Source organism: Callospermophilus lateralis, chromosome 7 (genome assembly GCF_048772815.1).
Source record: "Callospermophilus lateralis isolate mCalLat2 chromosome 7, mCalLat2.hap1, whole genome shotgun sequence".
Lineage (NCBI taxonomy): Eukaryota > Metazoa > Chordata > Mammalia > Rodentia > Sciuridae > Callospermophilus > Callospermophilus lateralis.
Window position 1 is genome coordinate 21,486,272 of NC_135311.1, and position 25,674 is coordinate 21,511,945.

Below are 25,674 nucleotides of genomic sequence, written 5' to 3' on the forward strand. Positions count from 1 at the left end.
CTTATACAAAAGGTTGGAATCATATTATTAAATAAGTTGTGAAAAGCTACATTCAGAAATAAAAATAATTAGAATTTGTTTTCTTCCTTATTATTTTACCTTTCTCATTTCTGAGATCCTTAAACTTATATTTGGGAGAGAAGAATACTGTGATATTCTATCTTCTCCTAACTAAGTTATAATTCCTCTCATTAAAATTCCAAATAAACCAATTTTGATATTTCAGTTTGTAGGATTATTTAATATGGGGATGCAGGCAGAACTGGATTACAAGATATTAGCTCAAGAAATATTTGGAATACCACAAAAGCATCACAGAGTCACAGAGCCAGGTATGATGGCGCACACCTGTAATCCCAGCATTCGGGAGTCTAAGATAGGAAAATCACTTGAACTCAAGAGTTCTAGATCAGCCTGGACAACACAATTAAACTTCAACTCAAAAAAAAAAAAAAAAAAAAAAAGCAAACAAGCAGCACAGTACGCATTTCTAAGAGGCCCCAAAGCATCACAGATATGTAAGCTGTTGTAATTTCCATCAAAGTAAAACAAATCAACAAATTTTAAAATCACTTTCATTAACACAAAGTACTTTATTAAATATTTTTCTTACAACACTCCCCTGTATTCATATTCAGCTAATATTCTAAGACTAAATAATAAATGGCACTATTGTTTCTATCTACAAGTGATTTATTTTATCTAAATTTTTACATGTCCCAAGACCACTTATGTTCTCTTTCAAAAACTCAAAGGAAAAATAAGAAAGAAAAGCTAAATAAGTGAGAAATGTTTCACTAATTTTCATATTAGTTTTATTGGGATATTTATATAAATATAAAACTTTTTATAATTTTATAATTATATATCAAATTCATATAATTTTTATTTATTTAAAATAAAAAGTATTTCCATTTTTAACAGAAAGCCACTTAGATCCTTCTAAGAATAATTCTAAAATAAAATACAAAAAGTAGGAATCTGGTTATTTTAAACGACTGTAAAGTTATACTAGTATGTTTCAGGTTAACACCAATTTAACATTTGTTCTAAGGATATCTGCTGAACCCACCCAAGTATAGACATAAGACAAACATAAGGCTCACTACTGGTAGAAAATCCAATAAGACAGTACTGCATTAAGCTAGGAATTCAAAGAACTACACATTCAATGAAAAGATAAACAAGAAATAAAACTGCCATATAAAAGTGGACAGTAAGGAAAACTCATTTGTCTTTACCTTGTCTTTGAATAGAAGCCTTTGCTGAAAATTCATAACCATAAGGTAGGCTCATATGGTTTTATATGCCAACTATATGGTCCATAAAAACTAAAGATGGAGAATTTAAATAGCTCCTGGTTAGTAATGCTTTCAAGAAAATCTTTTGGGGAGGATTATTAACTTCAACCCAAGTTTCAAGGAATTCTCTTAAACAAAAGCCCAAGGAATCATAAAAACCCAAAAGCTAAAGTTTAACAAGTAAAAACCAGAAGAAAGAACAAAGATTAGAATCAGACCTAAAAACACTTCAGATATTAGAATTGCCATATACAGAATATAAAATAAATATAGAAAAATTAAAGACTTGAAACTATAAATAAGAAATTGGAAGCCTTAGAAGATGATTGAGCAGATTTGAAAAAGAACTATTCAAACTCTAATTGAAAAAGAACTTCTAGGGGCTGGGGTTGTGGCTCAGCAGTAGAGCGCTCGCCACACACGTGTGAGACCCTGGGTTCGAGCCTCAGTACCACATAAAAATAAATAAGGAAATAAAGGTATTGTGTCCAACTACAACTAAAAAATAAAGAAAAAGAAAAAGAACTTCTAGTAATACAATTTATTTGGTCTCACAAATAAATGTTGAACAAATTTAAAGAACATCAGTTTGAAGCATCATGAAGATATTTATTACTTTGCCAGAAATAGTACATGTTGCATATATTTCTTAGTCCTCTGTTCTTTAGGCCATCAAAACCTATTCCCTTATTTGTTACTCAATAAGATGTATTTCTACCAATTTTGTATGTCTTAAAATATCAACTATCAATGCTAAATAAAAGCTCCATGAATTCCTTTTATTTTAGTTTCAGCTGCATAATTTTACAATTTAAAGATTGATCAATAAAAATTGACACGACATTTTTAAAAAACTATTCCCTTGAGAGTTAATGACTATACTTTTCTCTTGCCAACTTTTCCTAAAAACCATCTTTATAACTGATGTAACTATATATTTTAAAAATCTACATATTTATACTAAAATGATGATATCAGAGCTATTAACTCTGGGGGTTTTTTGAGGCAATACTAAACCTTACTGAATTTAATAATTACAGCAATCACATATTTCAAAATAGAGGAACTATAGTAAGACGAGCTTCAGGGCTCATAGACCTTTTATTTATAATTGAAAAAAAAAGATAATTTACAACTCACAACCACCAACACATATCTTCTGTTTTTTCTTTTCTTTTTAGATAGACATGACAGATGAGTGTATTTTGACATATTATACATACATGGAATATAACTTCCCATTCTTGCAGTTTTACATGACGTGGAGTTACATTGGTCATGTATTCATATATGAACATAGGAAAATTATGTCTGATCATTCTACTCTTTCCTAGTCCCATCCTTCTCCCTTCCCTTTGTTCCTCTTTGTCTAATCCAATGAATTTTTATTCTTCTCTCCCCACCTTATTGAGTGTTAGCATTTACATATCAGAGAACATATGGCCTTTGATTCAGGGGGGATTGGCTTATTTCATTTAGCATGATAGCCTCCAAATCTTTTCATTTACCATCAAATGCCATAATTTCACTCTTCTTTATGACTAATATTTCATTGCGTATATATACATATTCCATTGTGTATATATACATTGTGTATATACTACATTTTCTTTATTCATTTATCTGTTGAAGGGCACCTAGTTTGGTTCCATAGCTTAGCGATTGTAAATTGAGCTGCTAAACATTGATATGGCTGTATCACTGTAATATGCTAATTTCAAATCCTTTGAGTAAATACCTAGCAGTGGAATAACTGGGTCATATGGTGGTTCCATTCCAAGTTTCTAAGGAGTCTCCATACTGCTTTCCAGAGTTGTACCAATTTGCAGTCCCATAACAATGTATAAGTGTACCTTTTTCCCTCACATCCTTGCCAATATTTGTTACCTGTAGTCTTGATAATTGCCATTCTAACTGGAGTAAGATGAAATATCAGTGTAGTTTTAATTTACATTGCTCTAATTGCTAGAGATGTTGAGCATTTTTTCATATTGTTGGCCATTTATATTTTTTCTTACGTGAAGTGTCTGTCCAGTTCTTTTGCCCATTTATTTACTGGGTTATCTGGAGTTTTTCTGGTGTTAAGTTTTTTGAGTTCTTTATATTTCTTGGAGATTAATGCTCTGAGGTACAAGTGGCAAAGATTTTCTCCCATTCTATAGGCTCTCTCTTCACATTATTTATCATTTTCTTTGCTGTGAAGAAGCTTTTTAGTTTGATACCAGTTTTGAGTATAAATGGATGCTGAATTTTGTCAAATGCTTTTTCTGCATCTATTGAGATAATCATGTGATTCTTATGTTTAAGTCTATTGATGTAATGAATTATGTTTATTGATTTTTGTATGTTGAACAAGCCTTGTGTCTCTGGAATAAATCCCACTTGATCATAGTGCACTATCTTTTTAATAGATTTTTACGTGATTTGCCAGTATTAAGAATTTTTGCATCTATGTTTATCAGGTATATTAGTTTGAAGTTTTCTTTCCTTGATGTGTCTTTGGTTTTGATATCAGGGTGATACTACCTTCATAGAATGAGTTCGGAAGGGTGGTTCTTCTTCTATTTCACAGAATAATTTGAGGAATTATTGATGTTAAATTCTTCTTTAAAGGTCCGGTAGAACTCAGTTGAGAAGCCATCTGGTCCTAGGCTTCTCTTTGTTGGTAGGCTTCTGATGGCGTTTTCTATTTCACTCCTTTTGTTATATTTTCTATGTCCTTCTGATTCAATCTGGGTAGGTCATATGTCCCTAAAAATTTCTCAATGTATTCATGATTTTCTATTTTACTGGAGTATAGATTTTCAAAGTAGTTTTTGATTATAATCTGTATTTTAGTAGTTTCCATGGTGATAAGTCCTTTTTTCATCACGAATTTTAGTAATTTGAGTTTTATTTCTCTTAGTTGGCTTGACTAACGGTTTATGAATTTATATTTTTCTCAAAGAACCAACTTTTTTGGTTGTTGATATTCTGAAATTTTTTTGTTTCAATCTCATTCATTGCAGCTCTAATTTTAATTATTTCCTGTCTTCTACTGCTTTCTGTGTTGATTTGTTCTTCTTCTAGGGCTTTGAGATATACCATTAGGTTGTTTATTCAGTGACTTTCTGTTCTTTTAACGAATGAGCTCAATGCAACAAACTTTCTCTTCTTAGAACCACCTTCATGTGTCCCCAAAATTTTGATGTTTTGTCACTGAACTCATTTACCACTATGTATTTTTTATTTCATCCCTGACTTCTTCAGCTATCACTGACCATTCAATAGAGTATTATTTAGTCTCCAGATGTTAGAGTAGCTTCTAGTTTCTATTTTATCATTGATTTCTAATTTCATTTCTTATGATCTGATAAAGTACAAGGTTATTATTTTTTTTGTATTTACTAAGAGTTTCTTTGTGGCCTAAGATAAGGTCCATTTTAGAGAAGGACACATGTGCTACTGAGAAGAAAGTACATTCAGTCACTGATGGATGAAATATTCTATATGTCTGTAAAGTCTAAATTATTAATTGTAATTACTAATTGGTGAGAGAAGCCTGTTAAAGTCACCCAGTATTATTGTGTTGTGATCTATTTGATTCTTGAAATTGTGAAGGGTTTGATATGTATAAATGTTCCATAGTTTAGGGCATATTTAAGATTGTTACATCTTGTTGATGTACAGTTCCCTTAAGCAGTCTGAAATAACCTTCTTTTTCCCTTTTTATTAATTTTGACTTCACATCCACTTTATCTGATGTGACAATAGAAACCCCTGCTTGTTTATGAAATCCATGTGAATGATAAGTTTTTTTCCCCATCCTTTTACCTTCAGTTTGTTGATGTCTTTGCCTATGAGATGAGTCTCTTGGAGAAAAGAGCTATTAACTTTGGATATCTTGACTGTCCCATCCTAAACCAACCCAACACTATTCCTTCTGTCTGTATAAGCTAATGAAAACCAAATTTATTTAAGCTTTACACTACTTTCAAATTTAAATTATCTTCAAAATTGGAGCCAATTAAAATTACATGGCTTTTTATTAAACCATTTCTTTCTTTTCAAATGTTCAAAAACATTTAAAATATATTTGATACAATGCCCAGAAATTCTTGAAAAGGTTTTAAATTACTCCAGTTTATGCTTAAGTAAATTGTGCATAGAAACTAAGTATTTTATTTACCAGAATCTTCAGGTAGAAGGAAATGCTGTTTATTATTAACTAGAAGTCAGAACTTCAGAAAGTGAACTACACTTTCCAGAGGACTGTGCATTATATGGAAAATTATATGAAAAATGTTTAGGACAACTGTGTCATGAGGTTCAGACAGGGAGAAGTAAATTAGGATGAATAACCAGACAAGTAAAAACACTTCACATAAACAAGAATAAAGATTTTTCTGTAACTCTCAATTTTAGAAATCGGAGAAAGATGATTTCTAAAAGCATTTTGCCATTTTAAGTATCTACAATAAATGTAAGTTGCTTAGAGTATGAAATTTGGGGGAAGGGAAGAGAAAACTAAAGAGGTTTTTAATAAAACTTTGCTCTTTGAAGCACTACACAAAACCCATAAATCCAGGGTCCCTTAAAGAAACCTGCAATTAAAAAAAAATCCCACATTCCCCAAAGCCTCCAAAGGAGAACTGAGATTTCTTTGTGCACAATGTATAAAGGCTGGTCCACAAGAATGCAGTAATACTTATATTGCTACAAAGTTTTCATTCTCAAACATTTTGCAATTTGAAAATACCTTGTTTTCTAATATCTTCATTTGTTTATCTTTTTTTAAAATTTCACATTCGATGCTTCGAGCCTAGAAAATATTGACATTAAATTAAAAATGTTAACAGAATTTCTACTTTCTTCTGTATCTTTTAGAAATGAAATTCTAAAGCTTAGTCCTTTATGTCTATAAAAGTGGTTATCAGCTCTCCCAGTTTATTTTGGAATCCTTTTGAAAAAGAAATCATCTTTGTACACGTAAGGATATAATGACTAGCTTGATTCAATTATCTCACAATGTACACACATATCAAAATATTACTTCGTAAACCATACCATAAATACATGTAATTTTTATCCGTCAATTAAAAATAGAAATTATCTTATTGTTTATATGTCAATGTTATCATTCTTACCTTAGCTCAAAATCACTTTGCAACATTTTTATTAGCTTTCCCAGTTTATCCTGAATCTTTTAAAAACTATTATATATAAATGTTTATAATGACTCAAATATCTTTCACAACAGATATTATTATCTTTTAGATAATAATTTAAAGTTGAGGAAACTGAAACTCATATAAGTAGAATATTATGAAATAATAAATATCTAAACTAAGGTAGTAGATTGGGGGAAACAAATGTAATGAAATTAAATGTAAGGCAATCAAATTAAAAAGTATTTATAATTTGAACTCTTTCTGGAAACTTTCAATAAATTAGTTGAAATCCAATCATGGAAAGCAGAAGTATGCTAATAATTTGACATACATTTGGGGTTTTTTTTCCTTAACTCATCACTAAGATTTCCTACATTGGCAAAAATAGACTATACTTTAAATTCATAATGAAGGACTATGTAAATTAAATATCAAATTCATGTTTCCCTATCACATACAACAGCGGTCTGTTGTTTGTAGTAGCCTCTGACACAAATTTTTAAGTACTAAATTACATAACCAAGTATTTAGTGCATTAAACTCATTTGCAGGTTGAATTCATAATAACTAATAAAGTTAAAAGAAAACAATGGATTTTGGAGAGGAAGGGGAGCATTGTATAGTCTTCAGATTGTAGAAGACCAGCTCTACTACTTGTTAGTCAAGTTATTTACTCTTAAGAGATCTGATTTCCTAATTCATAAAATAAGAAAAAAATGAATTCTAGTTAAGCAAAATAACACACAGAAAGGACCTAGAATGTGCCTGGTCCATTATAAACCCTCTACTTTCCACTAACTCCTATTTGTAAGCCCTTGAACTATTTCTATAGTCTTACAGTTTTCTAAGGTATCAATATGATTAAAACAATACTCAAAACAAAACTTTCAATAACATCAAACTCCTAAATATAACTTATGTTTCCTTAAATGATCCACCTTCATCTTTCAACGTCATCTCTCCACCCTTGTCTCTATCTATCCTCATCTCTCCCTACTCTCTCCATTATTACAACTATCTTAAACTCTACTTTTTAGCGACAGTAATTTTTTTTTAAGTACTGGGAATTGAATCCAGTACCTCACATATGCTAGACAAACACTGCCATTTGGCAAATTCCCAGCCCCCTTTTAAAAAAAAATCTTATTTTGATACAGGGTCTCACTAACCTTCCATGGCTGGCCTTAAAGTTGCAATCGTCCTGCTTCAGATTCTGAGTAACTGGAAATAAAGGCTTGAGCCACCATGCCCAACCACAATTAATTTTTTTATCATTGCCTAAATATGCCATCCTCTGTCATACTTTTAGGCGTTCCCATATAATATGTGTGTGTGTTTAACTTGGAATATTGTTATTCTCCTGTTATACTTATATCCATCCCTCTACCTTCCATTAATTCCTATTAGTCTAAGTGAACTGAATGTCACTTCCTCCAAGAAGCTTGCCCTGATTTAAGGTTGGATTAGATGTCCTTTCTATAAGTTCTAATAGGATCCATACATAGGACCTATGTTTCGATCTGGCCAGCACCCATTCCTGCAAGAACTCCTTTACTGTAAATTCCACAGTAATTCTGCTCAGTTCATACAGTTTGATGAGGACTGACTCTTGTCTTCAGGAACAGGTATATAGCTCAAGTCTTCAACCATTACTCTATCCCCTAGACACAATGATTGGCTTAGGAATAAATAAATTGAACTAGGCCAGAATCTTCCCCAAAAATGTTTTCAGAGCTTTCAAGACAACTTTAATAGCTTTCCAACTGATTTTAGTCCTTTTCATCTCTCCCTACTCCATTCTCTCCCCGCAAAAAAGACTTTATTCAATCACAAATGCCCTACCAAAGCAAATGATATCTGAACACAGCTCAGCACCCAGAAAAATGCTAAGCATATATAATAATATGTGTAGATAATATTTGTCAATAAATGAAAACATAAAACCTTCATAATCTAGCATGATCTTTCTATTTTGGTATAATTTTGTCCCACTGTATATTATATATTACACTGTATAATCATGTCACATATTTTGTACAATTCCAATTTGTGATAATATTCCCTAAAAACCGTTTTTTTAAGTACTGGAATTGAATCCAGTACCTCACATATGCTAGACAAACACTACCATTTGCCACATTCCCAGGCCCCCTTTTTAAAAAATCTTGTTGAAATTGTATTCACCAAAATATAACACGAACTTCTTAGTTTATTCCACAGCATGAGGCTTTTATTTAGCCTAAAAATGTAAATCAATGTTAAATATTGAGCATTCATTACTAAACATAATACTTTTTTCAGTTACAATCTATACATTTATACTATACCTATATTTTTAAGGTTAATGCCTTAAGACAGTCCCCATATCACAACTTATTTACACAACAGTATATGTCACTTTTTTAAAGACATAATGGTGGTGTTTTATGATTTGAGATTCTGAGTACATATTATTAAATATAACATACATTTTCTTCGCTCTTGTCCAATTTAAATTTAACTTCATCTCCTTTCTGTTTTAGCTCTTCTTTCACAGACTCCAGTTCACTCCTAAAAGGAAACAGAAGAGTGACATTATAATCCAATTTTTATTTTATTTCATTTCTTTCATTTTTTAATGATTGACTATTTTTTGCTGTTTTTTTCATTTTTTTGGTAATTATTTTTATGTGTTAATACCAATAGGCACACTTCCATGCCCATATTTAAATTAATTTATATATTTGTTTTAAAATTAATCACCTGGATTTTTATAGTCATTTTTCTATTTTTAAGACTCCTAGGAAAAAACACATTTTTTAAGCCAAGATTTCATTTTAAATGTTTTCTTAAGTCATAAATTAGTCATTACTCTAAGACATATCCAGAATTTTATACAAATAAATTAGGATTATAAATACAAATAATTCTAATTAAGAACTACATGACTAAAATATGTGCACATACAAATACTACTGTATATGCATAAAGTATCTCTGAAAACATATACAAGAAAATAGTGATGATTCTGGAGAGGGAAACCAGATAACAGGAAGACAAGAGTGAAAAACTTTTCCCATGTGCTTCTTTGTCCCTTTGAATTTCATACCATATACATGTATTATCCTTCCAAAAATACTTTAATTAAAAACCTGTCTGTTGCACATGAAAATAATGGTGCTTTTCTCAGTAGGATACTTAAAAGCTATTTTTCTAATTTTAGTCTCCCTTGTTATCACTAATATTTTTCGAGAAATAATTACTGTTTGTGTAAAACAGCTGGCTTCCTGAAAACTGAATGCAGAATATTAACTCTAAGTGAGTGTTAAATTTATGATCAGTATATTCTTAATGTAGTAAAGTATATTTACATTTAGACTTCCATAAGTCCATATAGAAGATAGGCATGTTAAAAAGAAATTATCCAAATAACTTAAATTCTCTTTAAAAAGCATCCTTTTGGTTGGGGATATAGCTCAATTGCAGAGCATTTGCCTAGCATGTGTGAGGCCCTGAGTTCAAAGCCCCGCATGGCAAAAATAAAACTTTTTAATTTAAAACTAAAATGTGGCCTCGCTTTGAAATGTGTCTTCAAACTGTATAGTGGCTTATCATAGATATTCAACCTATTAAGATATTCAACCTATTAAGATATTCAACCTATAAATAATAGCTACTTCTGAACAAGAAAATTAAGCAAAAAGGACAAAAGCAATCATTTTATAGGTATAATAAAAGATGACTTTCCAAATCTGGAAAATAGTAGCAAACTAACAATTAGTAAGCACTGACTATGTGCCAGTTACTACACTCAAATCTGTATTCATAATGCCTCATATAATCTTCAAACAATTCTATGAAGATAATATATTAGGTCTAAAGATTACAAATAATTTAAAATAAGAGCAAGTTTTAAAGACCACATTCTTTAACCAAAAGTAAAAAAACAAAACTTCAAAACAAGTACAAACAAAAGTTCCAAAATATCTGGAAATCACCTAGATTAACAATGAATTTAAAAGGAAACCTAAAATACAAAACCAGATTATTTAGAAAAAAAATAAACATGGAAAGTGAGTATCAAACCCATATCATAAATTCATAGCTGTGTTTAGAAATAAATGGCTTAAAGTATTTTTTATTATTTAAAAAAGAAAAATTAATATCAACATAAAAATTGTAAAAAGAACTAAAGAAAAGATTGATATTTGACTTCAGGCAGGCAAGAAATTTCTAAGTATAAAAGAAATGGCAAAAATAAGAAAATCAAATTTAATGTAAATTAAAAATGACAGATTTGAGAAAATATATGCTATAAATAAAATAGATTAATATTTTTAATGCTTAAATAAGTCCAAAAGAAAAGACCTCAAGCAGGGTATGGTGATACATTCCTGTAATCCCTACTGGGGAGGTTAATGCAGATAAATCTCAAGTTCAAAGCCAGCCTTACCACAACTTAGACTGTCTCAAAATAAAAATTTAGATGGGTTAGGGATGAAGCTCAGTGGTAAAGCCTCTAGTACCAAACCAAAAAAAAAAAAAAAAAAAAAAGAAGGCACCAAAAGATTAATGTGCAAAGGTATAAAAAGACAATTTCAAAAAGAAGAAATTCTAAGAAGCAAACCTGAAAAATTCCAAAGCTTATCCAAAAATTTAAAACTACAGGGCTGGGGTTGTGGTTCAGCAGTAGAGTGCTCACCTACCATGTGCAAGGCCCTGGCTTTGCTCCTGAGAACCACATAATAAATAGATAGATAGATAAATAAATAAATAAACAAAGGTATTGTGTCTAACTAAAAAATAAAGTATTTTTTAAAAATTAAAACTACAAATCATAAATACAATGTGTTATTTTTATCTTTTAAATTATTAATAAGTTAGTAATAAAATCCAAAAACAAAACATTTTGGAATCAGCACTTTCATATGATTTTTGTTATATTGCATCATTTACAACTAATAAAATATATTGTAAATCATTTTATTATCAAGTCATTTAAATCACTTCAATGACCTAATAAATTCTTCCACTTGAAATAAATTCTATCAAATTCAAAATCAAGGAGAAAAAAACCTACGTTTACTTCAAAACTAGGTATCATAGTGAAAAACCGGAAAATTTAGATACTCAAAAATGAAAACAGAGCCTCCCTCAGCCTCCGCCATGGCAAGTGGCAGTGTGGCGCCAGGTTCGGCAACCGTAGCAGTGAATTTGAATGCGGTGAGGGAAACCATGGACGTTCTGCTTGAGATTTCAAGAATTTTGAATACTGGCTTAGATATGGAAACACTGTCTATTTGTGTATGGCTTGGTGAACAAGGAATTAACCCAGAAGCTTTATCATCTGTTATTAAGGAACTCCGCAAGGCTACTGAAGCACTAAAGGCTGCTGAAAACATGACAAGCTGACTTTCTAGAGAGATCCTGAAGAGAGATGTCAAATTCCTCAAGAGAATTTGAAGATTGCATTTTAGTCAAGAATGTACAGTGAAATTACTGCATGCAGCAGTGTAGAAAAATTTTCCTTTTTTAAAAAAGAATTATAAAACCATAGCTTTATAAATCATTGGAAAGTGGCTTACAGAGAGAACTATCAAATGTGTTTGCATTGCATCTTTTTTTTTTAATGGCCCTAATGCTTTGGCATTGCTATGTTTATATTTATGTATTCCTTATTTATAGCTCTGACAGCTTTAATTTTCTAAGCAATCTGTCTATCAGATGTGCACATCTGCTGTGCCTGCTGGAAGTATAGTGGAACCCATCAGTATTGATGTGTCGTAGTTATGACTTGTTGACATTTCTATTATAAACTTTAATTTTGAATTGTTTATGCATAATAACTGTTGATTTATGTTGCATCAGGCTAAAAGTTGTCAAGATTTTAGCCACCATGTAAGAATTTGTATTTAAATTCCCCATGTATACCAGAATCTTGTTTTTTAAAATGAGAACATAGAAAACATTTATTGTAATCTTCTCTTTAACAAAGAATATTTAGTTTTTTAAACAGTTTTTGGGCAGTTAATAGTGTGAACTAGATCATTTTGTATTGATTGAAAAATAAAACTTCTAGAAACTTAGATTTTAAAAGTAATAACAGTGCTTAGCTTAGTATTGTTTGTAGTTTGAGTCATTTAAGAATATTAGTTGAGAATGTTTTTCTAAGTTTTATATTCTATAAAGGCCTAAAATAATGTATAAAGTGAAACATAGCCAACATACAAAATTCCTTTTTACTTTTATTACAAAAAAAGTAATTGGAATTCTTCTCTAATAAATATGATGTAGATATATAATAAATCACTAGATAGGTAGTGTTTCAATGAATATGTAATATTTTCTGAAGACATAAGGATTTCTAGTCATTAAACAAAAACTAATAAAATGTGTACCAGGAATTGTAAGTTTGCCTTTCTAAAATAAAAAAAAAGCTAAATAATATTATTAATCCACTTGATTAACTGGTGTATTAAAAATAGATGATTGTGAAAACACCTAGAAACATGAATAATATTAAATGGAAGAACCATATGTAAAATTGTATATCAATGATTACAAGCAAAGACCATTCTTTAATATAGAGTGGGCATAAATATTCCTATAATAGCTGATGTGGTTATAAATAACTTTTAAAATTTCTTTCATCTAAATTTTCTGGATTATGATTAGTATACTTTCTTAAGTAAATATTAAAGAATTAGAAGGTTTATGATGCTTTAAAATTGACCTTCATCTAATTTTACTGTTTCAACACTAAATATAAAGGAGAAATTACAATTTTATTTTGAAGCAAGATTCCAAAACAGTAATTTTAGTCTAAATTTTGTATTTTATATAATATTCAACATAAGTAAAATTTAAATTAACCATAACAAGTTAACAGTAAATATCAAAATCTATTGCCAGATAAACAAGGTCAATTCATTAGTCTTGCCTTAATTGTGTTTCTGTTTCTTCCAGATTTTCTACTTGTTTCAGTATCCTTTCTTGTTGCTTTTTGCTACTCTAAAGAGATATCAACATTGTTTATATTATTTTGTTTCAACAAAACTAAAACTGAAATTAATATTTAAAACCTTTATTTGTAATTATAAAACTTATTCATACATAAAGCAAGAAAACGGGCTACTTAATTTGCACAGTTCCATACTACTTTTCCAGGTTTATACTAATTACTTTCCTAACAATCTCTATATCATAGCTAACAAAACTTTTATTTCCCAATGATACTTTGAGCCTCATATCATTTGTTCATATTGTTCTGGTCTGAAGAAATGCAATCTGTTCATTGTCACTTACTGTACTCAGAATTCATCTTTTAAGGTCACCAAGGCAGAAGTGATGGTGTAAATCTGAGAACACTTTGTCCCACCAACAACATAAATGATGTACTATGCTATTTTAAGTTATTTAAATATTTACTATTTTTCTATTGCCATAAACTCTTGAAATGCTATTTTATTCATCATAGTATCCTTCAGAGTCATCTATGACTTAATAATACTTATTGACTAAATATAAAAATCTTAAGCTTAAAATTATGTTAACCTTTTCTATAAGTAGCCTCTACATTCTGTGGCCCATTATCACCATCTCAGATTAATAAACACATTTTTCTTCTGAAACAAAGTATCAGCTCTAAAATAATCGTATTTTTTAATCTGAAAGAATCTTCAGAGGTCATCTATCTAAAAGCCCCCTAATTTTACAGGTAAGAAAACCAAGTTACCAGTACTTCCTTTTTCAACTCACATTAATATCTTCTTGCTGTTTCTTGATTTCTAGGGCCATATTACTTGTTTCTTGTGCTAGTTCTTTGTTCTCTAGTGAAAGCTTGTTGCAGCTTGCAGTTAATTCAGTATTCTTAAGCCTATTTTTAAAAAATATTTCATACCAAAATACTTACATATGAAATTACATGATGATATGAAATTTAATTCAAAATAATCTTAGGAGAGAGAAGGGAGGGCTAGGAATATAAATAAAACAAGATGGGCCATTAGTTAATAATTCCAGGAAGGAGGGTGTAAGTTCATCCTGATTTATCATATTATTCCTCTACTTAGTACATGTTTGAAATTTTTACATTTTGTTTTCAAAATGTCATAGTTTCCTTGGTTATTCCCTCATACTCTGATTTCCTCAAACATTTTCACTAACTCTGAAGGACACATTATTTTCTTCACGTAACTTTTTTATTTCTAATAATATGACTCAGAAATTTCTTCAAACTTCTGATAATTTGATTATTTTTAATTAGATAACACTAGGTTTAACTTTTGTATAATACTAAACTGCTGTTATAAGGTTTCAAATATTCCACACTGCAAGACAGACTGCAGTGTGGAATATTTGTTACTGGTGGCAGCCAAGATCAATTTTAAATGAGCACAGAATTGTGTGCTCTACCGAAGGATTTCAGGAGTACCTATTATCTTTTTCTACTTAATACTGGAAATCCACTGAAGTGGAAATAATATTTTTAATGAAAGACTGAAAAAGAAAATGAACTAAAGGGAATATAAATTTATACTAAAGTATTAACTAACCACTCCATTCATCAAAAGAGATTTGGGTTACTAAATGAATTTTACCCAGTGCTCCTAAAACATACTGTTCAAAGGTTATCAGGGAATGGGAACCAACCAGGAAAGGAGAGGCTACTGCATAAACTATTTACTTCTTATTTCTATCTAGAGCTGAGAATCAACCAAAAGATAAAAACAATGCTCAACATCAGAATGGTTACCTGAATTTATTTCTCTCAGTAATAATACAATAATTATTTCTCACACTTAATTTCCAAACTAACATTCAATTAAATATATCTTATTTGGATAATGTAAGAAATAAATTTGCATGTTAACATTTTATCAATAAAACCTATGAAATAATTTAGGAAAAAAAACCCAGCTACTTAGAAGTACAAATGTTATTTTGTCAAAAAATAATACCTCCAAAAAGGTAATAGAGTTAATCCCTCTGTGTCTGTGGGTTCTGCATCCATGGAATCAACCAACTACAGAATGAAAATATACAGGAAGAAAAAACTGCATCTCTATTAAACATACAGCCTTTTTTTCTTGGCATTGTTTCCCAAACCACACAATATAGCAACTATTTACATAGCATGTACATATTGTATTAGGTATTATAAGTAATCTAGAGATGATTTAATATGTGTTATGTTATGCATGTTATCTGCAATTATTATGCTTTTTTATATATAAGGGACTTAAACATCTGCAGATTTTGGCATACTCAAGGATCTTAGAACCCATCTCCAAGAGAAAACTGCATACTGATTTTCTAAAGAGGTTTAACTTTGTTATGTACTATTTTTATGTCAATAATTTATACTTCCTGCCGGGCGTGGTGGTGCACGCCTATAATCCCAACGGCAAAGGCAAGAGGATCACAAATTCAAAAAGCCAGCCTCAGCAATTACGTGAGGTGCTAAGCAACTCAGTGAGACCCTGACTCTAATAAAATACAAAAAAAAAAAAAAATAGGGCTAGGAATGTGACTCAGTGGTCGAGTGCCCCTGAGTTCAATCCCTGGTACAAAATAATAATAATAAAGATAACTTCCTTTAGCAATGAAACATTATTAGCAATAGTACACCATCTTGATCGTTCATTTGGAATAAAGTGCAACTTGAAATCCATTCATATAAATATTGAATATAATTTCCTAATTTATTATTTATTACCAGAAAGCTTAGCAACTGAATATTAAACTACATATAGATAATGAATAACATACTTCTCTTTCTCAAGCTCAGTTTTCAGATCTTTAACCTGTTTTAAACAATGCTGTTCACTTGTTGCAATGGCAGTTAACTGTATTTTTAAATCATGTACTTCTTTCTGCAAAATAAACATACATACCCAAGGCAAATGTTTTTCCATTCAAAATATATGGTCACTCTAAGTAATCAAGTCTTATGTTTGGCAAAAAAACATGTCAGGGTATGCCAAATATTTAAAATTTAAGTAGATTAATGTGATAATCATTTTAATTTTAAAACAAATGAGCAATGACAAATGCAATGTAAATAAATTCTACCTTGATATTGTCAAGTTCAACCAGAAAAATTATATTTATATATTATAAAATATTTTGTCTGTTTTACTCTACCAAGTAATTAATTTCAATTAAAAAGTTATATTATTGATGAAAATGTTAATTAATAAAATCAGGTAGTATCTTAGAAATAAAGATGTTCTTAGTATTATAGACAGTTTTTTACAACATAATTTTGTTTATGGACTGGAAACATACTTTAAATTCTAAAACTATAATATGAGCACTATAAAATATATTACAATGTAAGAATTTAACTTAATAAAGACTAAATTTCAAATATACCAGTTAAGAAATACTTAAGACACCAATAAGTGTAATTGTTATAAGCCATAACATTATACACAGGATTGGTATCTTTCTTTCCCACATTATAATCTAAAAGTTCTCTATGTGTAATATTCAAATGTGATTGTAACAATCAAGTAACTAAATTTTAAATTTATTTTTATTAATTTAAATTTTAATAGCCACATTAGTTACATTTTAAAAGTTAATGGGAATGCATATTTTTAAAAAGAAGCTTATGAAGAAATTTTTTACAAAGTGAATAGTTAAAATATAATATATTTGAAAATCTGTATTCTTTTAATATAATATTTGAAACACAAATTTATCCTTAACAAACCTCTCTGGTCTGTAAAAGACCAGTTAGTTCTTGCTCTTTTACTTTCAATTCTTCAGCAATCTTCTCGACTTGTTTTTTTTCATCTAAAAGTTTTTGGTTTTCTGCCTATTTAAAAATATAAACAAGTCATTAGAGTCAAACTGCACACATATTCAAAATAATTAAGCTGACAGACTTGTAGAGAGAACTATGAACTTTCCCGCGACTAAAATTCTTTAAAAGAGAAAAAAAGTCATTATTGGGTATACTCAAAAATAAAATATGATGACAGAGGATTTAATTGACAGAGCCCTGTTACAAAAGGCACAGAATTTTAATTTAAAAATCACACAAGCCAGGTGCAGTGGCACATGCCTGCAATACCAGACTCTTAGGAGGTTGAAGCAGAAAGATTCTAAGTTTGAGGTCAGAATCAGCAAATTAAGAAGGCCCTAAGCCACTTAAGGAGAGGAGACAAAAAGGGCTGGGAGTGTAATCCAGCAATAAAGTGCCCTTAGATACAATACTCAGTACTCCCTCCCCCAACAAAAACTTTATACAAATAATTGAATTCAAACCTTATCTATGCATAAATCACTGCAACTTTATTAACAAGTAGCTAATCATTCACTATTCTACCAATCTTATTTGTCCTTACACTGTACTAAAATGTGCTTCCCTGTAATTTTTATGCAATAGTTATTGTTCTTCCTTCCATAATCATTATAGAAATCTGATTCCTCTTTCACATAATCACTGATGAATATTTAAAAATAGTTATCACCCTAAGTTTTCCTCTTAAGTATTCTAAAATCTCTAGTTATTATCATTTTTCCTATGAATCTTCAGATGGGCTCACTTTATCAACTATACTGTTTTATGTAAAGCATCAAGAACTTAACTCAAATGAGCTAAACAACTAAACAAACACTTCTCAAAAGAAAATATACATACTGTCAATGAATACATGAAAAGATGCTCAATCTCACTAATCATCATGGAAATGTAACCCAAAATGAAATCATTATACCAATGAGATATTGTTTCACACCAGCTGGAAGGACTAGAATACAAATAATAAGGCTGGGGTTGTGGCTAAGAGGCACTGGGTTCAATCCTCAGCACTACATAAATAAAATAAAGGTTTGAAAAAATACAAATAATAACAAATACTGGAGAGAATGCCCCCCAAAAAGGTCAGGGAGATTCTTATATGGTATTGGTGGGAATAAAAATTAGAATTGCCTTTATGAAAAACACTATAGACACTCCTCAAAAAATTAAAAACAGAACTACCATACAATTCATTAAAGCCATTACTGCGTATATATCCAAAGGAGATGAAATCATTATACCAAAAAATACTTGCACTCCCATGTTTATTACTGCCCTATTCATAATGGCTAAAATACAGAATTGACCCAGATGACTTTCAGTGGATAAATGGATAAAGAAAATGTGATATACACATAGAGGAATATTATTCAGTCATAAAAAACTAAATTCTATCACTTGCATCAATATGGATGGAACTGGAGGTCATTATGTTAAGTGAAATAAACAAGACACAGAAAAACAAAAAGGAAAAAAAATTCACCAAATGAGTTTAAAAGCATGATGGAGGTTATAAAAAACAATGATTTTTAATATCAGAACAACAAAAAGATTCCAATCTAAAGAACATAGAGAAAAAACATTTAAAGAAAATAACGAACACCTCAAGAACCTGTGGAACAATATGAAAAGATCAAACAGATGTATAATGGCAATCCCAGGAAGAGAAAGGGGACAGAAAATCTATATATATTTGAAGAAAGAATAGCCAAAATTTCCTATATTTGAAGAAAATTAAAATTTTAGATTTATGAAGTGCAGTGAATCTTAAACAGAAAAATTCAACCTCACTCATGTACTGCTTAAAAAACAAAGTTATAACAAAGAGAAATCAGCAGAATAGAGGAAAGGGATCAGGAGAGGAAGAAGGGGGTAGGAGGGAGAAAATGCAAGGGAGTGGTATTAGCCAAAACATATTGTTGTATTGTGTGCATGGATGAATAGGTAACAACAAATCCCACCATTATATATGATAATGCACCAATTTTAAAATATTGAGGAAAAAAAGGTTAAGGAGAAAATCTAGACAATATGTTTGTGGATTTCTAATTGGAAAACATGCAGGATAGAAGACAATAAAACATCACCTTCAAGGTGCTGAAAGAAAAAAACTGTAAACCCACAATTTCAAAGGTAGCAAAAATATCCTTATGAATAAACTAAACAAATGACATATTCAGAATGGAAAACTGATGAGAGAATGTGTCACCAGGAGAAATGCACTACAAGAAATACTAAAGGAAGTGTTTTATGAAGAAAAAAACATTACAGGTAAATTTGACTCTTCAGGAACAAATGAAGAATATTAAAAATGATAAATATCAGAATAAATTAAAAAGACATTTGTTCCTTTTCAGTTCTTTTAAAAACACAGGACAGTTTAAAACAATATTAACACTGTCTTGTGAGGATGTAAATAAATACATGTAGGTATCATATATATAACACTGCCAGTATAAAGAGCAAGGTGGTAAAGGGAGGTGTGTGTGTGTGTGTGTGTGTGTGTGTGTGTGTGTGTGTGTGTCTGTCTGTCTCTGAGGGAGAGAGAGAGAAAGTCAGGGGAGGGGGGGAGGAGACACAAATTTAGTCAAAAGTTTCAACATTTTACATGAAGTGTTACAATATTAACTCAAGGTAGCCAAAGCTATGGATACATCATAATTCCTAGAGAAACCACAGAAATAAATGCAAAAAGGTATATATAGATAAAATACTGATAAATAAAAATAGAATGCCAAAAAATATTCAAATAGCCCAAAAGAAGGGAGAAATTTTAAAACACAAGAAACAAATAGAAACAAAAGAAAAAAATAGAAAGCAGATTTAGAAGTGATGAATATAATCAAACCAAGTCAACATGTGAATTACAATTTTAAAATATAGTACTAGTCTAATATCTCCAATTAGCAGAGACAGTCAGAGTGTACAAAAAAGGAAGTCCCAATTATATATAGGCAACAGATATAAAGATATGTTCAAATATAAAGACTAAGACGGGGGAAAAAAAGACTAAAACAGGTTGAAAAATGAAAAGTATGAACAATAAGCATGAGAAACATGGAGTGGCTATTACAATATCAGTTAAAATATACTTAAAGACAACTAATGTCTTTAAGACAAGTATCAGAAGTAAAGAGGACATTAATAATAATCAATAGACCCACCCATTAGAATATAATAGTTTTATTAAGTGTGAGGCATATAGCAGAAATTTAAAATACCTATAGTGATCACTGACAGAATTAAAAAGAGAGAGGTGGCAGAGTGCTTGCCTAGCATGTGCGAAACACTGGGTTTGATTCTCAGCACCACATATAAATAAATTAAAGGTCAAAAAAAAATTTTAAATAGAAACAGACAATTCCAAAACTTAAGAGATTTTTATCCCACTATCAATAAATAGTATAATTGAATCCAAAATATCAATTAAAAACACACAGATTTCCCGGGTACAGTGGCACAAACCTGTAATCCCAACAGCTCTGGAGTCTGAGGCAGAAGGATCATGAGTTCAAAGCCAGCCTCAGTAACTTTGCAAAGCTCTAAGAAACTCTGTGAGACCCTGTCTCTAAATAACCATATATATACAGATATATAGATATAGATATATAGATATATATAAGCCTGGGAATATTGCCCAGCGGTTAGGGCCCCTGGGTTCAATCCCTGGTACAAAAAAAAAAAAATATATATATATATATAAAACCAATTGGATCTGATATCTTACAGAAAACTCAACAATAGCAGAGTACACGTTCTTTTCAGATGCACATGGAATATTAACTAAGATATGCAATATCCTTGGTTTATAAAACAAACCTTATACCTTATCAAATAAAAAAAATAAATTGAAGTACATTTCTCAGCATAATGAAGTCAAACTAGAAAGTAATAATAAAAGTAAAACAGGAATATATCTAAATAGGTGGAAATTCAGCAAAAAAATTCTCAAACAATCACAAGGTCAAGGAAGAAATCCCAAGAAAAATTTTAAAATATTTTAACATAAATGAAAATGAAATAATGAAAATTATATACCAAAATTTGTGCTAAGAAGCTAAAGAGGTGATTAGAGGACATTTACAGTAGTAAAATGCTGATAGAAGAGTTTCAAAACCATAATATAAGCTTCTGCTTTAAGAAACTAGAAAAAAGAGCTGGGCGTGGTGGCATATGCCTGTAATCCCAGTAGCTCAGAAGGCTGAGGCAGGAGGATCCAGAGTTCAAAGCCAGCCTCAGCAACTTAGAAAGACCCTGCCTCAAAAAACAAAAAGGGCTGGGGATGTAGTTTAGTCGTTAAGCAACCTTGGGTTCAATCACTGGTGGGGAAAAAATGAACCTAGAAAAGGAGCAAAATAAACCCAAAACAAGAAGAAAATAATAAAGAGTAGAAATCAATCATATTGAAAACAGAAAAACAAGATGAAAAAATGAAACAAAAAGTGGGCTATTTGTAAAGATCAATAAAATGAATAAACCTCTGGCAAGACTGACAAAAAGACACAAATAATATCACTAAATGAAGGATAATGCTCCACAGACATTCAAGGATAACAGGGAATGCTACAAATAACTCTATCCACAAAAATTTAACAAAACTTGGAGTAAATGGACTAATTGCTTAAAAAACAAACACTTTCAAAATCATTCAAAACAAAACAGATAAAAAAGTTGAATTAGAATAGTTAAAACAATCTTAAATTGGAAAAAATCACACCATCCAATTTTAAAACTTATTATAAAGCTATAGTAATCAAGACACTGCAATACAGGCAAATGGATACGCAAGTATGTCAAGGACATTACGAGAGAGTCCAGAAAGAGACTCACATAAATATAACCAAATGATTTTTTTACAAATACAAAAGCAATTTAATGGAGAAAGAAAAGTATTTTCAACAAACAGAAACATCACCCTAAACTGGGCACAGTGGCACACACCTGTAATGCCAGCAACTCAGGAGGCTGAGGCAGGAGGATCAAAAGTTCAAAGCCAGCCTCAGCGACTTAGAGAGGCCCTAACCAACTTAAGAGAGACCCTGTCTCAAAATTAAAAATAGGGCTGGGGATGTGGTTCAGTGGTTAAGCACCAATGAATTCAATCATCACCCTATTGAAATATACCTCTTTGAAATTAAAAGCAGCTTCCTGATAACTACTTTCTGCATCCTGTACTTCCTCATGCAGAGGATAGACACTAAGGAAATTAAGACTGACATATTCACTGGCTAAGTACATCCTAGCTAAATCTGAGAATGTATAATACCTGCCTTTTGTTTCTATAAACTATAACCATTTCTGTAGGGCTGGTGGAGAAGCAATGTAGCTGCTTCTCCCCAGTTTGATCAAACTGCATAAAATTATTTTTCACTTTGTTTACTTCTTATGTGGGCAAGTGGCCAAATCTGGCCAGCCAGATCAAGGTAGGGTCCCTGACTTGGCTGTCAGTAATAGAATGGCAACTCTTAACAGGACTATAATGCTGCCTGTGGCCAAAAGCTGGAGGAGGGGAGGGAACTAGTAAGGAATATCCCTGCAGGTATAGAACTTAATTTTGCTTTAGGACTTCCCTTTCTTTCCCTTTAACCAATGTTGACTGCTCTTTGCCGCTTTTATGGAATGGAAAAATTATTTTTTTAGGACTCTGGGCCCAAAGTTTGGATGTCCCCCTCATCTCACTAACAATGTATCTGTGTCCTTCCTTTCCTGTCATCTGGCGCTTTTCAGCCAATTAGGGATTTCTCAAAAATCCAATCTAGAGTTCTTTTTTAATTTTTTTAGGTGTAGATGGACACAATACCTTTATTTTATTTATTTTTATGCGGTGCTGAGGATCAAATCCAGTGCCTCACATGTGTAAGGCAAGTGCTCTACCACTGAGCCACAATCCCAGCTCCCTGGAGTTCTTTCTTGAACTGTTTGACAGGAAAATTTGGCCTCGTCTTTGACAAGGGTTTTTTGATGGTGTCAATTTGTTTGTTCAGAAGAGATACCAAGAGGAGTAGTGGGGCATGGTGGTGCACACCTTGAATTCCAGTGACACAGGAGGCTGAGGCAAGAGGACTGTGAGTTCAAATCCAACCTCAGCAAAAGTAAGGTGCTAGGGCTAGAAGTGTGGTTCAGTGGTAGAGAGCTCTTCCCTCACATGCAGGAGGCCCTGGGTTCAATCCTCAGCACCACATAAAAATAAAATAAAGGTATTGTGTCTGTATACAACTAAAAAATGTACTTTTTTAAAAAAAAGCAAGGTGCTAAGCAACTCAGTGAGACCTTGTCTCTAAATAAAATACAAATAGAGCTGGGAATGTGGCTCAGTGGTTGAGTACTCCTAGGTTCAATCCCCAGTACCAAAAAAAAAAAGAGGAGTAGATCTCTAGGATGTGCATTTGAAAAATCTTTGTTGTGAAAATGAAAAGCACTAATTCTATCTCAGTGTTTCTTGGAGAAGTTTTAATTACAGCATGGCCTATCTATCTGAATATGCACTTTTATTTAATGCAACTATTTTATATCTTTGATAACTTGAAAACTGGCTTAACAGGCTAAACTCCATGGCTACAGCAACATTTATCTACTAAAATAGGGAATTCCATTTTAGAAGAACATACTCATTTGCAGGTTGGAAAGGACTACAGGCAGCTCATCCAGAAATGTGCAAGTAAGGGTATAGTCACCCCTACACCTTGAGGTACCCAGCTCAGCTTTTGGTGTTTGAGGCCCTCCAAGCCACCTAAGAAGGTATTTCTTGATCTAAGAAACACTGACTCAATGGGAAGATTTGCTAAAAGCCAACATTTTATTGACCCAAATTACCCAAGCACTACTCTTGCTTCAGTCATCAGATGACCCTTGTTAGTCAGCTGTGACCAAAATATCAGACAAGAACAACTTAAAGGAGGGAAAGTTTATTTTGGTCTCAAGGTTTCAGAGGTCTCAGTCCCCGGTCAGCTACTCCATTGCTTTGGCCTAAGGCAGAAGGCAGAACATCATGATCAAAGGGCATGGTAAAGGAAGCCGCTCAGAACATGGCAGATAGGGAATAGAGAGGGAGGAAAGGGCCAGAAACAGGTGTAATCAAAGGTCACACTCCCAGTGACCTAATTGCTCCATCCATGGTCCACCTGCCTACAACTGATCATCAGGAGTACATTCAGCTATCAACAGATTAATCCTGCAAACAGATTAATCCACTGATGAGATCGGAGAAGTAATCATTACTTAAAAGCCCCACCTCTGATTTGCTGTAATGGGGATCATGCATTTGAAAGGTGAGCATTTCAGGGGACATTTCATCTCCAAACCATAATAAGCCTCTATCAAAAAAAAAAAAATGAACAATATTTATCCATGATTGCTTTGAGTTCATACTTTTTTCCTCTAGTAAATTCACATTTTGATTCTGTGCCTTTAAATGATATATACTTTGTTCTGTTTTGTCTGATTAAAGCTTTTAATTTTCTCTACCTACCCTTCTTCCCATCCCCCATAAGAAAAACTGGTTATTTAAGGTTTGCTGGTCTGTCTTTTTTCTACCTAGCCCCAACTATCTTTGAAAATGCAAACTTAAATTTACAGAATGCTTAGGGCATATCAGTTTGACTTTTTAAAACTACCAACAATAAATCTGAGCTTTAAACTTTTCTTGTATTCATGTATGTTTATATGCTTATACATGACTCATTTGTATGGTACTAAACTGCCTTACAGATAAGCACATAACTTAAAATCTGTTAAGTCAGCCTAAATGCCTTCTTATTCATATGACTTGAGTAAATCTGTGATGAATATGTCAACTTGAACTTGTTAGTAATAAAGATGTCTTTAATATTTAGTAACTTTAAGGCCTGCTAAACACTTAGATAATTTATCTTTTTTTAAATGGCAAATGTTCATATTTTATTTCGAATTGGTTTGCTTATTACCCATTTCAACCATTAAGTGAAATGTTACTTATGGGAAATTTAAAATTATTTGAATTATTAACAATAAAGAAATCCAACTAATTAATAAGAATTAACCATGTCAAACCTTAGTATCCAAAATATGGGATTTTGCACAATTATGTCAAATATAGTAGCCAATTTCAGTTTACTTTGTGACAATGAATATACAGTTGAATAGTGGAATATTTATCTCTAAGTATTTAAGAAAGATACAATATTAATGCTTTCTATGTCCATGGGTAATTTAAAGAGCTGTTAAAATGTGTTTATAAAGTGTTCTAATCAGCAAGGTGCTTGCAGAAAGTTACCAAATATTAAAGACATCTTAAAATGATCCTCCAAACTATTAAATGGATCATGTGCTACATGTGATTATCTAATCTAGTTTGCTTCAATTAAGTATATAGAATATTTTTCACTAAAAAAAAAATAAAGGGATTATTTTGACAGTAAATACAGATCTATTTTTCTAATATGTCATCATGCCT

General features: G+C 31.2%; 1 protein-coding gene and 1 pseudogene across 2 annotated transcripts in view; one reads left to right on the forward strand and one right to left on the reverse strand.

Annotated features, from left to right (window-relative positions):
- Sycp1 (synaptonemal complex protein 1) overlaps positions 1–25,674 on the reverse strand; it is a 118,798-nt gene that overhangs the window by 45,732 nt on the left and 47,392 nt on the right. For both annotated transcript variants that reach the window (XM_076861913.1, XM_076861912.1), the window contains exons 16-20: positions 17,151–17,255; positions 16,202–16,305; positions 14,189–14,306; positions 13,371–13,441; positions 8,920–9,001 (exon numbers count right to left, since the gene is read on the reverse strand). In XM_076861913.1, the coding sequence (XP_076718028.1) occupies positions 8,920–9,001; positions 13,371–13,441; positions 14,189–14,306; positions 16,202–16,305; positions 17,151–17,255 (480 nt within the window). The remainder of the gene's footprint in view (positions 1–8,919; positions 9,002–13,370; positions 13,442–14,188; positions 14,307–16,201; positions 16,306–17,150; positions 17,256–25,674) is intronic.
- LOC143403298 (mitotic-spindle organizing protein 1 pseudogene) lies at positions 11,597–11,842 on the forward strand (annotated as a pseudogene).